The sequence below is a fragment of the Phoca vitulina genome, unplaced genomic scaffold, assembly GCF_004348235.1.
Source record: "Phoca vitulina isolate PV1807 unplaced genomic scaffold, GSC_HSeal_1.0 scaffold71, whole genome shotgun sequence".
NCBI lineage: Eukaryota > Metazoa > Chordata > Mammalia > Carnivora > Phocidae > Phoca > Phoca vitulina.
Genome location: NW_022589774.1, coordinates 1,626,585 through 1,644,263, shown reverse-complemented (window position 1 = coordinate 1,644,263; position 17,679 = coordinate 1,626,585). Strand labels below are relative to the sequence as shown.

At 51.1% G+C, this 17,679-nt stretch overlaps 1 protein-coding gene across 2 annotated transcripts in view; it reads right to left on the bottom strand.

The window, feature by feature from the left end:
* Positions 1 to 14,410, bottom strand: part of CAMK1G (calcium/calmodulin dependent protein kinase IG) — a 29,465-nt gene extending 15,055 nt beyond the window's left edge. The window contains exons 1-2 of one of the 2 annotated variants that reach the window (XM_032393135.1): positions 14,305 to 14,410; positions 3,792 to 3,912 (exon numbers count right to left, since the gene is read on the bottom strand). In XM_032393135.1, the coding sequence (XP_032249026.1) occupies positions 3,792 to 3,883 (92 nt within the window). In that variant the 5' untranslated portion in view covers positions 3,884 to 3,912; positions 14,305 to 14,410. The other variant, XM_032393136.1, reaches the window with a different exon arrangement.
* Between the last annotated feature and the right edge of the window lie 3,269 nt (positions 14,411 to 17,679).

The following is a 17,679-nucleotide window of genomic DNA, read 5'->3' as shown; positions in this document are numbered from 1 at the left end:
GGAGTTAATCAGAGCCTTCAGAGCCTGCTCTATTCAGTCACTCATTCCTTCACTCATCCCTTCAATCAAGATTTATTGAGCACCTACTGAGTCAGACACTGGAGATAAAAAGGTAAGTGTTTCTGCTCTTAAGAGGCCTGTAGACAAGTGAGGAACACAGACAAATGAGCCATTAACATTTGATTCGAAAAATGTTATTAGGCATTCAATGAATGCTTGTTCAGCTGATGGAACCTCTCTGTGTTAGGCACTCGATGAGTATCAGTCTAGCTTAGAGTCTGGTGTGCGAGATGGACACGTACAGAGAAGCAGACAATGAACACGGAAGACAGGGTCTCTGCTCTGGTCCACGATCCAGCAGATGCCATTCACCTTGGAACCACTGTACATCTTTGTACAATAATTATTACAACACTTTTTCCCCCAGCAGACAGCAAGCTGGAAAAAAGGGCACTTTTTTTTAGTGTGTACAATGCAGTCGCTTGGAGTAGCTAAGAAGCAGGTAATTCCTGGCCTTTGGACTTCAGAGCTCCCTGACCCCAGTTTTAAGAGGTGAATGGGAGTTAGCCCAGTGAAAAGTTGGAAGTGATGTCTCAGGTGGGGGTGAGAGGGAAGTCCAAGGAAGAGCATGGAGGCGCAGGACAGCAGGTAGGGATGGGGCTAACTGGGGTCCAGCACCATTTGTGAACTATGAGACAAGGAACAAGGGGAGATGAATGTGCAGGAGTACCCTGTCCTCTGCCTGATCACAGATGGAAAATGCTCAAGAAATGTATGATGGATGGTTGGATGGAAGCCTGGATGTGCGAGAAGTTTGGCCTGGGATTAGCTGTGCGTTCTACTCGTCTTCAGATCCCACTGTCCCTATTGTGAAAGGAGAGAGGTGGACCACACAGCCGTTAAGATTCCTGCCGGCTGTGACCTTCTAGGACCCATTTTCAGAGTTCCCCCTTCCACCTGGTTTCAAAGCTGACACCCACCCAGGTCCTCCTGTGGAATGAGATCAAACAGGCCTTCCTGGGGTGCAGCATGTGTAAACAGCACCACCTGGAGTTGTGCAGTGTTGTGGCAATTCGACACGGTGTTACCGCCCTTCTGCCTCAGGCTGCTTTGTATGGTGTGTGCGTGTGTGTGTGTGTGTGTGTGTGTGTGTGTGTGTGTGTGTGTCGGGGCAGGGGAGAGCGATTATAAGTCTTAATTGTGCCGTCGGTCAGACTGGGGAGCAAAGGGAGCAGAGAGCTAGTTTCGAGCAGCTAAGGTTGCTGGGCTCAGAAGGCAAGATAGGCAGAGCCTCGGGAGCCAGGGTTGTTTTGCTGCAATAGAACTTGGTCTGCCTTTCCTGCTTGGACTAGCTCTCCCCTCTTGCTGGGAGACTGGTTGCTGGGGGAGGTGAGGGAGGTCCGAGGAGAAAAGTCTCTTCCTGCACAGTGAAAGCAGAAGGACAGGCACCTGGGTGACAAAGTCCCTGCTATGGACTAGCTTTGCCCAGTCTCCCTGCCTTAGGGCCCTGGAAGTGTGGGTGACTCTGGGCAGATTTAGCGAAAGCCTTCTCTCCCTGGTGGGTTGTTCCAGAGGAGCGGGGGGTCCTGAGCTTCTGGTGCATCGTACTCAGAGGAGTCTGCTCTGCCCACTGCTCGCTTCCCCTCAGCCCCTCACTGTGGTAACTACACGGGGTCTGCAGCCTGGGGCTGCCTGTCCCCCTCCTGGGCACTACAGGGGTGCCTACTCTTTAGCTTTTGTTCAGCCCCAACTGCTGCAACAGCTGTGACCTGCCCCGTCTTGTCCTCTCAGTTCCCCAGATCAGTGTGGGGCTGGGTAGGTGAGAGCCACTGAAAGCATGTAAAATACAGATTCCTGGCTGCCCCGTCCTAGCTCCCCAAATCCCAGGGCGGTAGGTCTGGGACCAGGAATCTGTATTTAAAAAAAAAAAAAGGTGCACCTGGGTGGCTCAGTCATTAAGCGTCTGCCTTCAGCTCAGGTCATGATTCCAGGGTCCTGGGATCAAGCCCCGCATCAGGCTCCCTGCTAGGTGGGAAGCCTGCTTCTCCTTCTCCCACTCCCCCTGCTTGTGTTCCCTCTCTCGCTGTGTCTCTCTCTGTCAAATAAATAAATAAAATCTTTAAAAAATATATATATAAAAAAAATAAAAAAAAAAAGAAAAGGAAAAAAAGAAAAAACAACTACCTAGGCTAAAATGCTACTAGGGAATTATAATTAACTCTCTTGAGTGTGGCAATGCCATTGTGCATATAGAAGAAAATGCCTTTATTTTTAGGAGATGCAGACAGAAGCACTCCAAGGTGACATGTCATGATGTTTGCAACTGTTTACAAATTGTCCGGGGAAATCAGTGTGTGTGTGTGTGTGTGTGTGTGTGTGTGTGTGATGTATGTATGTATGTAAAACAAATATAGTGAAATGTTAACAATTGTTGAATTGAGGTGGTGGATATATTGGTGGTCCGCTGTACCATTATTTCACTTATTTTTTAAATTTAGGTATTCTCACAGTTGAAAGTTAGAGGGCTAAGCTCCCCCAGTGACTCTGATGTCCCTCTTGTTTGAGCTCCTCTGTGGCCGGGCTCCACGAGAACGGCATGTGTCTGGCTGCTGACAGCCGCACAGCACACATCTGAGCAGACCGTGAATAAGCGCCTGTCACCCCGGGCATCCTCCCTCCTCCTCTTGATTTTTGGGATTCTTAGCAAATCGTTTCTGATTCACGCATGAGTCTCGTCCCTCTCTCCTGCCAAAAACCCCCTCTCTAGCCACCCCCGTCTTGGCAAAGGTCCTTGATGGAGGGCCAGCGCTCCAATGACCAGCCCCAGCGCCGAGATCCTCCTGGGTGCTCAGAGCCCGACACTTGCCTGGGCAGGGAGAGCTGGGGCGGGGGGGGCTCGTCTCAGGGCCAGGCCTGGCTCCTCTGAGTCTACAGCGACAGTGTGGGCAACCGTCATTGCCCGAGGTCACTGCCTCCTAGCCAAGGCAGAGGGAGTTGCACTTAGCCCAAGCTGGCTAAAGGGAAAGCTTGCTCGAATGGACAGCCTCCTCACTGCCCCTCACTTCCCGGGGCCCAGTTAGCCCAGACTAAGTAGCTGGCCAGCTAGGGTCCCGAGGCTCCGGAGCTGGGGGCCTGAGCGGCAGGACTGAGCGGACCGTCAGCTCCAGACAGGCTGTCTCTGTTCTTGCAGCCATGTAATCGCTGTCAAGGGGCAGGTGCAGACTCCAGAGGCTGGTAGGAGTCTGGACCACGGCGTGACTTTATTTCTCCAACACGGCACTTAAATATAGAGCAGAGAGGATGCTGGTAGGGGGGAGCTGACTCTGGCGTGTGTACCCATCAGCTCTCTGGGGCCCAGAAGCCCCTTCTCCTCTGTCTACAGCAGACAGTGCGGTTGGCCCACCTGTTTACTGCCGGGGGATATGAAGAAGCTGGAGGAGGAGGCCCAGGGAAGTTCTAGGGTCACTGAATCTCCTGAAGTGCCCCAGGACGCCTCTTTCCTGCCACTAGGCAAGAAGCCACAAGCTGTCCCAGATCTAGAAGCAGGGCCCCTGGGGGTGGGCCAGGACGCAGAGCCTAGGGAAGGGGCTGGTATTCCCTGTGGTCCTTAGCCTATGAAACCAAGGTACCTTCCTCTACCCTACCTCCCTAGTCCTTTCGAGCTGCTGAGATGATGTCCCAGCAGCCTCAGTCCCAGCTTGTCAGCCGCTGCTGGCCCAGAACAACTCTTTCCAGGCACCCCCCACCCAGTGTGCAGCCTCGCCGCCCCGTCTCTCAGCCCCAGGACTCACGATCCCAGCACTTCCATGAAGATGAAGGTTTTCCGGATGTTGGTGGTCTGTTTCTTCCAGGAGCTACAGTCATCTTCTTCTTTTCGACCCATCGCCTCCAGAGTTGAAGCTTTGGGGGATGCTTTGAGGAAGGGGAGAAGGGATCTGATCAGCTAATGTCTCAGACAGGATGAGAACAAATTGCAAAAAGAATCGAAAACACATCTTTCACATAATAACTAGAATGAAGGATTAGAAGCAAAACCTGGATAATGGGCAAAAATAAGACTATTCTCTTGGCTTGCTTTTTAAAATTACCACAACAGGGGTGCCTGGGTGGCTCAGTGGGTTAAGCATCTGCCTTCGGCTCAGGTCATGATCTCAGGGTCCTGGGATCGAGCCCCGTGTTGCCCCCCAAGCCCCCGCACCGTGTGAGCGCTCTCTCTCTCAAAAAAAAAAAAAAATCTAAAATTACTATAACAAATGTGTTGCGGGTCTACTGCCTGCCCATTGTACTTGTTATACACTCAAGGAGTTGAGATTCTAGTAGTGCAAAGTCCACTTTGTACATATGTATTTAAGGGCATTAACACACATGTATGGATTAATACACGAATATCCACCTCTGGGGGGCGGATCTGAGCTGAGGCGTTTCCTGTTGATGTTGATTCAAACCACAGAGTCAGCCCGACATCCCTTCTGTTACCACGTGTTGTATCCGTTCTCCCACCTCCCCAGTCATGCTTACTCCTACCTCTCTCCTACCTGTTCCAGGCTAAATGAAAGACTGTTCAATGAACAAGCATTGTTTCCTCCCAAGCTCCCACAACATTAGTACAGTGCTGGAGAAATAGTTACTCATTAAAATCTGAATTGAATCTTGTCCTATCTTTGTATTGGGGTTCCGGAGTTGCCATATGCATTCACCTGAGTCAGCACCTATGACGCGCCAGGTGCCGGCTCCGTACAGATGATGGTTCTGTCCTCCTGGGACCGGCAGGCTCCAGGGGGCCTGCAGTGAGCAAGTAAAGTACCACGTACGCAGTGACGACGTGTGGGAAAACCGTGAAAGAATAAAACCTAGGCTTGTAAGAGGGACAAACGGGAATGGTCATCCTTAGATAAAGTCCTGGGAAGGCCCTATAGCAGGTCAGTCATATTGAAACTGTGATCAGAAGTTTGTGAAGGAGCCTGCCAAGCACAGAGTGTGTGTGAGGGAGGATTTTGGCAGAAGGAGTAAAATACAGGAGGTCAGTGTGGGGGCAGGGCAGGAACAGAGCCTGATGGGACAGAAGGGACAGTATGGCCGGAGCCAGGTGAACTCTGCATGACGTGGGGCGGTGAGTGGGCAGGGGAAGGCAGGCAGGGGACAGACCGTATAAGACTCTGCTAAAGATACTGGACTGTCTTCTAAGCGAGACTGCAAGACACTGAAGGATTTTTAGCAGAGCAGTTACACCATTGTTTTCGAGCTCACACCAGCTGCTCTGTGGAGAATGGGGTGGGGGGAGTAGGAGTTGATACATGGAAAAATGGGTGGGGGACGGACGTCCAGGAGAGAAATGACGGTGGCTTGGATCATGGTGGTATAGTGAGGGAGAGAAGGGGTGGACTCGGAATACATTTGGGGTTCTGATTATGTACGATACCAGGTGATGTGCCCACAGAGCGGTGAGAGGGGTCTGGGCCGGCTGTCATGTTTCTGGTAGGAGTACTGGGGGGACGGTGCCCTTAGTGGGGCAGTGAATACTCGAAAGAAACGTGTTCTTGGGGGTGGCTGGGTGGTTTGAGGGGAATCTCTGTCCCTTCGGGCACTCTCTGCCCTAGCTGCCTCTACTACAGGAGGATACTGAGTGTCTGGGGGGGTGGGGGAGCACCATTTCTGCCAACACCCCTTTCCCCATTCTCCTTGGACCTAAGAAGTAGGAAAATATGTCCAATGGCTGCAACTCTTAGGCAATGTCCCTCCTTCCCCATTTAAAAAAAAAAAATGCCTGTAGACTCCATGGTCTTCTAATAGCCTCAGCACAAAGACAAAGTTTGTGCCTTCACAATTTAGCATCGGGTAAAGAGCGGAGGTTTGGAGTTCAACCTGAGTTCAAATTCTACCACTGCTAGTTACTACTTGAATGGCCTTAGGCAAGTTACTGACCTCTTTGAGTCTATTAACTCATCTGTAAAATGGGGACAGAGTCCTCTATGGTCATGGTGCAGCTTAAATGAAATCGTGGACATAGAGACTTAGCACATTGCCTCACATGTACTAAACAGTTGTGATAGAGATAATATTTGGGGGATACTAAATCGATCGAAACCTCCATCTGGAGGACTCATGTCATAAAATAGGTTCTAAGGTATAGAGGGAAACCGCTTCTGCATTCAGACACAAATGTGGGGCTTAAGCCCCTGTGTATTAAGAGGAACATGACATGAGTGAGGGCCTTGCTGGAGAGAAACAGGTGTAGACAGACTGACAGTTTTGGTTGGAGCGGATCCTGGGAAGGAGACAGGGGGAGATGGGTGCACACATCTTTGCTTTCACCTATCCAGGAATGGGGGGAGATTGGTGACACAGATGGGTGGATGGGTGGGCTTCTCAGGACCCTGCTGGGGGGAAGCCATGTGTGGGAGGTACTCTGACTACAACCACACTTAAAGGGGCAGGAAGTAATCATGGGGCAGGCCTAGAGGGAGAAGGTGAGTGAGACGGGGTAGCATGACCTGCAGGATTCCAGAAATTCCCCAAGGGCCTGTGGGGGGCTGTAGCCAGCTTATTCCAGAGCATGATAGCCAACTGTGTGTGTCTCCCCAGCTCTGTGTGGAGCAGTCTCATGTTGTCAGCTTGAAATTGGCCGCAGTGGGAATACGGACACTATGGACACAGGCAGATGCTACAATCACTTCTGCCCAGGGCCCTGGTGAGGGGACACAGAGCTGCTAGAGGGCCTGTCCCCTGGGGTCCAAAAGAAGAGACAGCTTTGATCAGGGCTTCTCAGGTGGAAGCAAATGGCTGGGAGTTGGGCCTTTAGTGGAGGGTGTCAGCAGGATGCCCTGCAGGCCAGATGGGACCAGTCACACCTGAGAGGTCAGCAGTCATCCTCTGGTGAGCTCCCAGACAACTAGGATCTAAGGTCCCTGACGAGTCTGAGGCCCCCTTCTCCTATCTACAACCAAGTCAAGTAAGCACCTTATAACATAAAATGCCCCCTTGAAGTAGAGCAAGAGGAGGAGAAGAATCCATCTTCAGGGCTGTGTGTTTTCCTGGAAGAAACTGAATTGGCTAAATGAGACTCCGTGCAACCTGAGATGCTGTAATGAACAAGATCAAATTTAAAGTTCTCCATTTCCCTTTTTTGCTGCCTGGTGAGGGTAGGAGTTCATGAGAAAGATTTTATAGGAAATAAAGATGCTGTATTCCCTTTGTTCACTTCAGTAGTGTGTGTAAACTTGCAAACTCGCTGTGTACTAATTGGTGGCTGAGATTATGAAAAATGTGTCTGAGAAATGTTACGAATTCCTTAGCATTGGGTACGTTCCAATGTAGATCTGGTGGTTTGTGCTTGTACTTTAGGCCTGTTTGTGGAATTTGCTCCTCTTGGGAGGGTGGCAGCCCAGAGGGACACAGCAGTTCAGGGCCCAGGCACTAGCCAGAGGAGGACTCGCCAGCAATGCAGCTGTGGTCTGACCCTTGATTTGGAGGGCACGGTCCACAAGGCAGAGACAAATGAACCCTGACTGGCAGAATGCTTTGGGGAAGATGAAATATTAGAATTGAGGGCTATCTTTAGCCAGATACCATTCTGCAGATTCTTAGCCCCAAATCTGGCAGCTTCCACTTATCAGAGGGGTTGGCATCTGCGCTTGGACCGAGTGCTTCTTAGCGTATACACTGCGGTCTTGAAGAATGTACAGGATGGGAGCATAGGGGTGGACATTAAAAGGAGTCAAATCAACAGGGTCAGTCTGTGTCCCACCATCTCTTCCCTTCACAAACAGGCAGGGCTGCAGATGCTGCTTTTCCAGGTAAGGACCTAATCAAGAATCTTCTTTCCAGCTCAGGGGCCATCAGCTGGGGGTTCGTCACTCCCCCTGCCGGAGCCCCATGGAATGACGGCCTGCTCTCCAGGAGGCATGACCACCTCATTAGCAGATCTGTACTCACTGTTCCTTCTCTCCCATCTCTCTTAAATAGCTTAAAAACATAGTATTCTTAGCTAGGCTAGGCTATAAGAAAACATCTTTCCCGCCCACCCCTCCTCCCATACACTCAATCCTAACAATGGAGCTCTATCTTCAGAGCAAAGTGGAGAACTCTGGCCCCGGATCTGAAACCCAGTCACTCCCGCCCCTCCCTGATCTCAGAAAGGTCCCCAGGCGCCGGCGCCCAGTGCGGTGGAGGTCTAACCATGGGCTCTCAGAGGGGCGGCCCACAGTGTTTCTACGTCCTGCTTCTTTCTGTCAAAGTCCTCCTCCTGGCTCCCCTGACTCCCGTAATCTAGGTTCTTTCAGAGGAAAAGAAAACACATTCTGAGAAGCTTGCAGCCCTAAGATTGCTGTTCCCAAAGTACTCCCACCTCTCTCTTTCTGGCCTCCACTTCCACTGGGCTTCAAAGCTCAGGAAGAGCCGAGTTACAGCTGATTTCACAGGTATAGCTCAGGAGACACCGTGGGTGTTGGCATCCGTGACCTCCACTCCTCAACAGGGCAAGGCCCTTGAGGATATTCTGCAGAAATGACTCCCGGCCGAGGAAACGACCTTCTTCATGGGGCCATCTTTGCGGTGTGGGGATAACACTCCTTGGTTCCCCGCTGGACTAAATGCGGACATTTCTCAAATGAATGTGCACGCTGCTCACTGCTTGGGGCCAAAGCCATTCAGAGGTCAGCTGTAGATTGATGGCGGATGTGTGAGCTTCCCTCCCCTGACCGTTGAGTGCTGCAGGCACCCCAGGTCACTCACCCGGAATCCCTAGTGCCTAGTACTGAGCCTGGCATACATCAAGGGTCCAGCCCGTGCGCGTTAAATGATCCAGTGAGGAGGAGAGCCCAGGGGCTAGGGCGGGTTGATCAGGGAGTTGGGCTGAAAATAGGTACAGGGTGGGAGGATGGATTCTTTACCTTGCTCTACAGAGGGACCTCTAGCAAGAAGACCCGTACCCTGGCAAGGGAGGCCTTGGGGCCTCCTCTCTCAAGTTCTCAAGGTCAGGCTCTCTTGAAAGCACCGCAGCAGGACAGGGCAGAATGGCCACAGAGAGCCGAACCACCTTGGCCCCACTGCCAATATCACCACTCAGGGCCTGGTTCTCGGTCAGCAGCACTTCCTCGGGACACTCGAAGAAGCCTTTCCTGACCATTCTGTCTGGAGTCAGTCCCTCCACCCACCCAAAGTTACTCTACCATGTGAGACTGCTCCTTGCTCTGTACGACCTGTGACAATCTGAAATTCTCCTGTTTACTGGTTTGAGGTCATGTCCTCAGGAGAAGGTAACTCCATGTGGACCACACCTTGCCCGTCTCCTCGTCTCCCTTGGGCCCAGTGCAGCGCCTGGCTGCTAGGCAGTGCTCAGAGTTTTTGGGGTGGTCTTCCTGCTCTGTTGGGGGACAGTTCCACAGCTGGGGAGGAGACTGCAGAGGGAAAAGTTCTTCCTAAAGGGCAGCCCATGCAGCCCTGGGGTGGACACTGCCTCTGAGTGCCGCCCTTTCTGTGCTTTTGGGGACAGGCGGTGTGATCTGTGGTGGCATCCAGCCTGCCTCTTTATGAGGTGCTGCTGACAGAAGCTTGGGCCACAAGCCCAGGAGGCAGGTGCCCTTCTCATGCTTCTTCCATGGAGGATCCCTATCCTTCTCTTCTTCCCAGGCTCCATTTGGTCACAGGAACAGCACTGGCACCAGAGAGAACTCTAATGCAGATAAGGCTAATTGTCGGTGGCCTCCTCATTGCCATCACCATTCCCCAAAGTTGCCAGGTCACCTCATGACCTCACACTGCCCTGGATCCTCTCTCTGGCCCCTCACTCCTGCCCACCCTGCTCCACATAGCCTCCTTATTAAAAGTTTCCTATGTGGAGTCCCAGCTGCTCTGTGGTGCTTATTAAATGAATCAGCTGGACTAACAGCTTAAAAGTCACCCCTCCTGATAATGCATCCCAGAGCCTTCGGTGCACCATGTTTTAATCCAGGCATTCAGTTCAGTTCAGTTCAATTCAATTCAATTCAATTCAATTCAATGTGTGTTTCCCAAACCCCATGGTAGGGTTCCTAAACTGGACAGAAACAACCCAGAGAGATGGAGAGAAGGAGAGAATCTTGGAATGGCACCTCTGCAGACTTCAACCCACAGATAATGGCTCTCAACTTTACCTATGGGAAGAGCCACTGTGCCTTTGTTTATGCTCTCACTTGGGGCTTCTGAGCAAGCAGGTATAAATCACTCAGGGCATGGTAAGCAGGCCTCAGGGCCTTCCTGAGGACCGTGTGTGGCTCTCTTACTGACTTCAGTGGAATAAGCCACCCTAAGACTGCTTTATGGTCTGCTTCCAGGGTTTTCCATTTCTTGGGAGTATGACTCAGAAAGGCTTGTGGGTCTTGGGAGGGAGGTTATCAGTTGGATCATCTTTCATAAGAATGTGCTCTCTGCCTCCAGGCTGGGGCTCACGGAGTCATGGCAATATATAAATCACTTGGTTATAAGGGGCTAAAAGGCTAACTCTGGGATGTTTTGTTGCCCTGACCTCCAGTTTCCTGGACTCTGGCCCATATTGGACTTTGCGTCATCCTTTGAATTGAGAGGGACATTAGAAAGAGCTCAAGTTCTCGTTCTGGTTTTGATTTGGTACAGGGGAGCTGTGCAGCCCCAGGCAGATCACTGTACCTCTCTGGGCTTCCACATTTCTCCTTAGTGAAAAGAGGAGACTGGAATAGATTAAGGTTCCTTGAAGTTTGTTTTATTAGTCCCAGAAGACTATGTGCAAAGTAGATTTGCTGCTCCTTCTTAGAAATTCATGATCCACATTAGCTTATTAAAGGCTCTGACCACTGTTAAAGACACTTGGTTAATGCTGTTTAACTTGGCATCCCCCAAACTTACTGGATTGTGAAACTCTTTCCTTGTGTAACACCTATTAGCATCCAGGGGATACAGGGTTGCCCAGAGCCTACTGTGGAAAACAGGGAGACTGGCCATCTCTGATACTTTGTGACTCTCCATTGGTTTGAGCAACATACGAAATTTCCAGCAGCCTGCTGCCCTCGTCAGAGCATTGCTCTCCTCATGGTGTCAGAGACATGCAGCCGGGCCTGTGTGAGCTGTCACAACCCACTCCAGCTCATGGGCTGTAGCTCAAGCCCAGGCCCTGGATCTGAAAGCCTCCTGGAGACTTCTGGCTGGACAGAACCTCCATGGAATATGGACTTCATCCCCAGCACCTCCACTAGGCCCGAGTCTCAAAGGCCAACACTGCATGCCAGTTTCTGTTCACAAAATCCCTGAGGAAGGACGTTTTACAACTGCCTCCTGCAGTTTATTTCAGGCTCAAGCCCACATTTAAGTTTAAGCAAATCCCTCTTGCTGCAGTGACAAGCCAGAATTCACATGTTGCTTAAGATTTATTGTGTGCCTCTTATAAAAGAAATGAACATTCTCTAGGGCTTCATTTAGTGGCTGAGAGGTCAGCACATAGGAGTCCCTGGAGAGAGCAGGGTGTGCCACAGATTCCTGATGTGCTCCTAACCCCAGGGGGCCTCAGTTTCCTCCTCTGCTGAATGGGAATAAGGATCCCTGCTCTATTTCGCCCACATTCCTGGGGCATCAGGGGGCACAGAATCAGTCTGCGACCACTATAATGCTATGCAGAATCACTCTGCAACCACTATAATTCACAGGCACATGAATTAAACACCCTGCACTGGGGAGAAAGAGAGGGAAACAAATAAGACTTTAAATAGACCTGAACACGCAAGAGGAGACGTGAATCCACTGTTCCCAACAGCTCCCAAGTACGCCTCACAGTGTGGGCATCTCACTGTGATTTTAAAATGTTTAAAAATATCTAATTTTTCATACATCACGGTCTTGAAATGCAAACCAACTACTTCATCTGGTACTGAACCAAGGGAAGAGAGCCCTGCCGCCACATTGGGAAACACCGCCTGCCAAGGGTTTCTTCGTGGGCATCATGCTGGTCTCCCTGGCGCACCCTTCTGGGGAGTTTTCAAGGGTAATAGTGTTGACTGTGTGTCTGCCACACGCCGCCCTTAAGCCAGACCCTGCAAGAGGTGCCTCCTCTGGGCAGGTGCAGGGCTCCTTACTCGAAGCGCCCGGCCGCCGGGCACGCTCCGCCCGGGGAGGCGCGCAGAAGGCTTGCTGCGCGCAGGAAGCCCTGCGTGACCAGCCCTGCCTCCCTAGACGCTGGCCCGACCGTCGTGGACAGCGGAGCCGGCGGGGAGGCCCCCATAGGCTTGCTCCCCGGCGGCCGCTGGGCCCCAGCCCCCCAGGCGGTGACCGCGGGGACGCGCCTGCGGTTGTAGCGGCGCGCGCGGCCGCTCCAGTCTCATTCATGCTGCAGCCCATTCACCCGGTGGCCCCGCACCGCACGCGCTGTGCGGGGCAGTTATTTTTGGCCGCGGGCGAGCTTGTGAGCGAGGAGGGAGCCGGCGCGCCGCTCTCCGCTGCCCGCGGGGATCTCTCCCGTCCTGGCCCCAAGTGCTCCCAGGCCTTGCGGGGTACGGGCTGAGCGCGGGGCGAGGCACCTGCATCACCTCCCCTCGTGCCTCACTGCCGCCTTTAGGGGAGGCGTCATGAAGCCCATCTCATAGCTGCGGTATTGATGGGTAGAAATGATAAGAAAAATGCCCCAAATCAGATAGTAAATGGCAGAGCCGCACTGGGAACCCCAGTCTATCAGAGCCACCGCGAAACCTGTTGCCTCTCTCCTGGAGGTGATTATCCGGTTTCACTTACCTTGGCTCATCCTTAGGATGCTTTCCTGCAACCCCAGCACCTGACCGAGTCCCCCTGAACACGTGACTTGGATGCTCCGAGCAAGGCACTGAGGCCAGGCCATCCACTGCCTCTCCGGGCTCCAGCTCAAACCTTTTGTCACTCAGACCTCAGGCTTCTTTCCCAAAGTTTTGCGCTTTCTCAAGAGTGCTCTTAATACACACCCGCACCCCCCCCATCCCCCCCCAACACACTGTAGCTATCTGTAGTATCATGGAAAGGTCACTGATGATGTCAGAAGTCCTGGGTTCAAATGCTACTAGATACCATCCATATCCAGCTTTGCAACCCTCCGCAAGCCTCTTTGAGTGTCAGTGGTCCCCTCCACGTGAAGGGAGAAATACTATTCGCCCCACCAGCTCAGTGGGCTTGTCCTAAAGACAACTGATTAAAGGCACATTATAAACTGTAAAGTGCGGTCCCCACATCAGGTATTACTAAGCACTTTGTGTTATGGCCTATTGGATCTCATCTTTGGCCCTGGTTAAGCCTGGGTCAAAAGGACTGCCAGGAGCCGGGCTGTTTCCGGCCTCTGCTCTGGGAAAGATCGTCTCTTTCCCCAGGAGAAACCTACTTGACTCTTTGACCCTTCTCGGAGATTTTCCTCATGATCAGTTTATCAGGCTCCAGAGCAAGCCTCTGGCCAGCCATGCACCGCAGCCAGAGCAGGGCGAGCCCCGGCAGCTGCCTCCGGGAGCCTCGGGGTTAATGCTTGTGCGTCAAAGTTACGTTGAGAGAAGGGGCCACAGGGCGGATGGGGGTGGTGGAGAATCTAGACCTCCTTTTAACATCTTTACCTGCCAGCCCAACTGGGGAAGTTTAAAGACAGAAGGGAGCCCGACGCGCCCCTGGGGAAGGGGAAGGAGCGGTCTTGTGACTGAGAGCAATGAGTTCTGCATCCTAACGGAGCCCAGGCGGGACCTGGAGCTGGAGCTTGTCCATGGACCCCACCGGGAGGGACTGAGACTGGTCCGCTCCCCTGGGGGTTGCAGAGCCACAGGCTGTTTACAAACTGCCTTTTTGCCCACTGGCTCCCTTAATCCCCCCAACAACCCAGACAGGTAGGCAGAAGGGCACTGCTCCTTGCCAGATGGGGTCAGAGAGGTTAAGAGATGAAGGATGGGCAGGAGGCAGGGATGTGCAGATGGACAGCCCCTCCCAGCCCCGGAGCCCTGAGGATTGCCCCTAGAATGCAGCCTGCAGGCGGGCATTGCAGGAGGGACAGACACCGATATTTTGCCCCCCTCTCCCTGCTCAGAAGTGCAAGCGGTTCCCACTCACGCCAACCCTGAAGTGATGGTAGATGGCTCTGCATGGACGTGCCACTGGGCCCCCAGTCAGACTTATTTTCCAAGGCAGCTACAACTTACCCTTGATACCACAAGAGTCAGGCAAGACTGGAAATGGAGCTGAAATGAACAAAATCCCCAAGTTGCTTGCAAAAGTGGCTCTTCACACACATCTCTAGGTGCCGCCTGCCTCCTACTAAGCCTAGGAAACCTCCCCAAACCAAGAAAAGAATCAGACTTATCTTACCCGGAGACTCAGAAGGAATGGTGCTCCTGGTGCTCCTACTCCAGCTCCTACAGGTCTGTGAGGATTAGCTGCTCCAGTGCTTTAACAATAAACCGAATTAAAGGGGAGGAATGCAGGGGTTTTCTTTCCCAGGACCGTAACCAGGCAGTCTTAAAGGGGAGGAAAAGTAGCCATGGTGGCTTGCATCTCCTGCCTTTTCTCTGCTTTGCTTTCCCTCCCTCCCAGCAGCATTGAGTCTGATCCAGAAAACTGCTTTTGCAAAGGGCCCTTTTATGCCTTGTGTGTGTGTTTGTGTGTGTGTAATTGTGTTTGCATTGATGTGTGTAATGCAAAGAGAGGGAGGAAGAATAAAAAGCAAATATAAAGCCTCATATTACAGGTTTCCATTGGCCTGAATGGGGTGGTAACAGAAAATCAGAGAAGCTTTCTAGGACTGCTTGCCTCAGTTTCTCTTCAGTTGCTGGAGTGTGTTGTTTAAAAACACCTTCTGGGGCAATAGGATATCTACACTGGTTGAAATGTAGGGATTGAAGACCCCTCTGTGTCCAGTTGTCTCTTATAGAATGGGAAGAGAAGCAGGGGGACCCTCTGTTGGGTGGTTCTTCCCCACATCTCTGATATGTCTCCTCTTCCCTGTTTCTAGAAGCACAGCATCCTGATCCCCAAAACCTACCATCCTCTTTTCAGTCCTAACCCATTAGACCTTAGGAGATCACTCCCCTTCTGGAAACTCTTCTGACTCTGCTCCCCTATACTCACCTCTCCATCCTGCTCTTGATCATCTCAGCCTCCTTTTGGCTGCTCCTTCAGTGTAGGTTCCTTGAACTTCTGTCTTCTGCCCCCTTGCTTTCTCTTTCTCTACTCTTTCCTTAATCTCAACATCCACTTACAGGGTCTGTTACCCTCATCATGTGAATATCCCCAATCAACACCCCCATCTGGGTTGTCCACCTTAACCTTAACATCCATATGTCCACTTCCATTTACAAAGAATCCTGAATGTATAATAGCTTCTTTCAAACCACTCTTCTCCCATTTCCCCATCCAGGCTGCAGAGCTACCATCTTCCCAAACACTCATGTTAGAGAGCCAGGCACTTTCTTTGGCTGTGTTGTTTCTTTCATTGCCTTCCAAATCCAATCAGCTGTTATGCACTTTCAGTTGTTTCTTTGAATTAGCTTTTAAATTGTGCCTTTTCAATTATTTAAAAATAATTTGTGCTTTTTGAATAAATAGCACATTCATTTGGGTCAGAAATCAGAACTATATTAAAAGACATACACTGAAGTGTCTCACCCCACTCTCACCCCACTCCACTTCCCCTCCACCCCCTCCCTCCTGCCCTGCCCTCTATAGGTGGCCACTCTTATTAGTTTCTTGTATATCCCTCCAGTATTTCATGTGGATGCAAGGAAAAGAATAGATATACATAGATAGATACAGCTATCAATAGATATATATGGATATCCCCTGCCATCCTTTTTTACACAAAAGGCAGTAAGTAAATGCTGCCTCTTTTATATTTTCATCTCTACAATTTTAATTCAGGCCTTCCTCCCCTTCTGTCTGGTGCTATTGTGATAGACTAGGCTCTATTGGTCCCTGGGTGAGGTGATCCACTGGGATAGATAAAAGTGGCTCTAGAGAAGTCTCCTAGGTTAGATGGATGACTGGAGGTGTGGCCTTGTACAAATGACTTAACCAGTCTGTGCCTCATTTTTCCCATCTGTGAAATGGGATAATTCCTGAACCTATTTCATACACTAGTAGGGCAGAGTGAGACAGAACACTAGTTGCTTAGAACAGCGACTAGCATATGGTAGGCAGTCAGTATTACTGTTTTTTCTCCATTCCAGCTTTCGTTCTTGCTAGAATTATCTCAATGAAACATATTGATTGCTTCCACCTCAAAAAAAGATCTATTACCTACAGAATAAAGGCCAAACATCTTAGCCCATCATTGGAGGCATTCCAGGATCTGGACCAAATTATCCCCTTTCCCCTGAGTCCCTCCATTGGGACTCCATTGGAGCTGACACTCCAGCCATACCATATGAGACACTGATTTCCAACATGCCACTTTTCTCAAAGCTCCTGACCTTCACTTGTACTGGTCTACCAATACAGAATGCCCTTTCCTCATTCTCTGCCTATGGAAATTCCTCAGATTTGAAAAATCCTCATCAAATACTATCTCATCCATGAAACCTTCCATGATTTTCTGACTTCCTCACAAGTAGTCACTCCTTCCTCTGTGTTGTTCCCAAAACTCTTTGTCTATAGCTCTCCCTGGTTCTTTATATGTTTGTCTTGAATTTTAGCCTGTGTTTCCACTGCTTAGATTCCCTGGGTACAGCATTCCTGACTAGCAGCTGTCCTTCTATTTGAACACTGGAACTGGGGAGTTTATCACAGCCTGAGACAGTCAAGTAGTGCCCACAGGCAAAACGTGTGTTAGAAAGTTTATCTCCAGAGGGAGCTGAATGCAGCCAGCACACACATACGAGCACTCGTTCCTTAAATATTTATCAACACTGACTGTGTACTAGGTATTGGGAACACAAAACCAGACCCAGACTCTACATTCCTAGAACTGCTGTCCAAGCCCATAAATCAGCCAACTCTCTGCTCTCTAATGTGATCTGATACAAGTTTGAACTGGACAAGGAACTGCTGGTCAGCAACAGCCCACTGGAACCCTCCCCCACCCCTGCCCCTTGCCTTCCATCCACCTGCACGCTGCTGGTCTTGGTGAGCCACCGAGCCAGGGATGACTTCTCAGCTGCGGAAACAGAAGTAAGTTCCCTGTTGGGTGCCATGGGAGAAAGTGTTACCTCTTTATGCTGACTTCCAAAGGCAGATGCCCTCCCAGGTACTGACCAGGCCACATGCCGGGCATCAGGGGTGGGGAGCAGGGGCGGAGCGTCCATTGCTGGAGTAGCAGCACAGGTTACCACACAGCTAGGCGGGCATTCCGGAACGTGTGCCGGGGAGATGGAAGAGAGCTTTTAGCCCTGGGAACACATGCGCACTTGTGCATAGACACACGCATGCGCACTTGTGCATAGACACACGCATGCGCACATTCACACTTGCGTGCTGGTTTGCCTGGTTCAGATTCTTTTAATGGCCTTATTGCTATGGTTTCCCCAATCAGCAGTTCAACCGAATATTTATTCAACATCAACTATGCGCCCAGGAGAGGAGGCAAGACACAGAAAGCAAGTGGAGATGAATCGATAGTGAAATCAGGTACTGTTAACCCACATCGTCACCAGAGATGGGGCCGTGGCAGGAAAGCCGTGGGTTGGAAAAGTTTCATGGAAGTCGGCCTGGGCCTTACGGGTGATCTAGGACCAGATTTAGGAGGTGTGG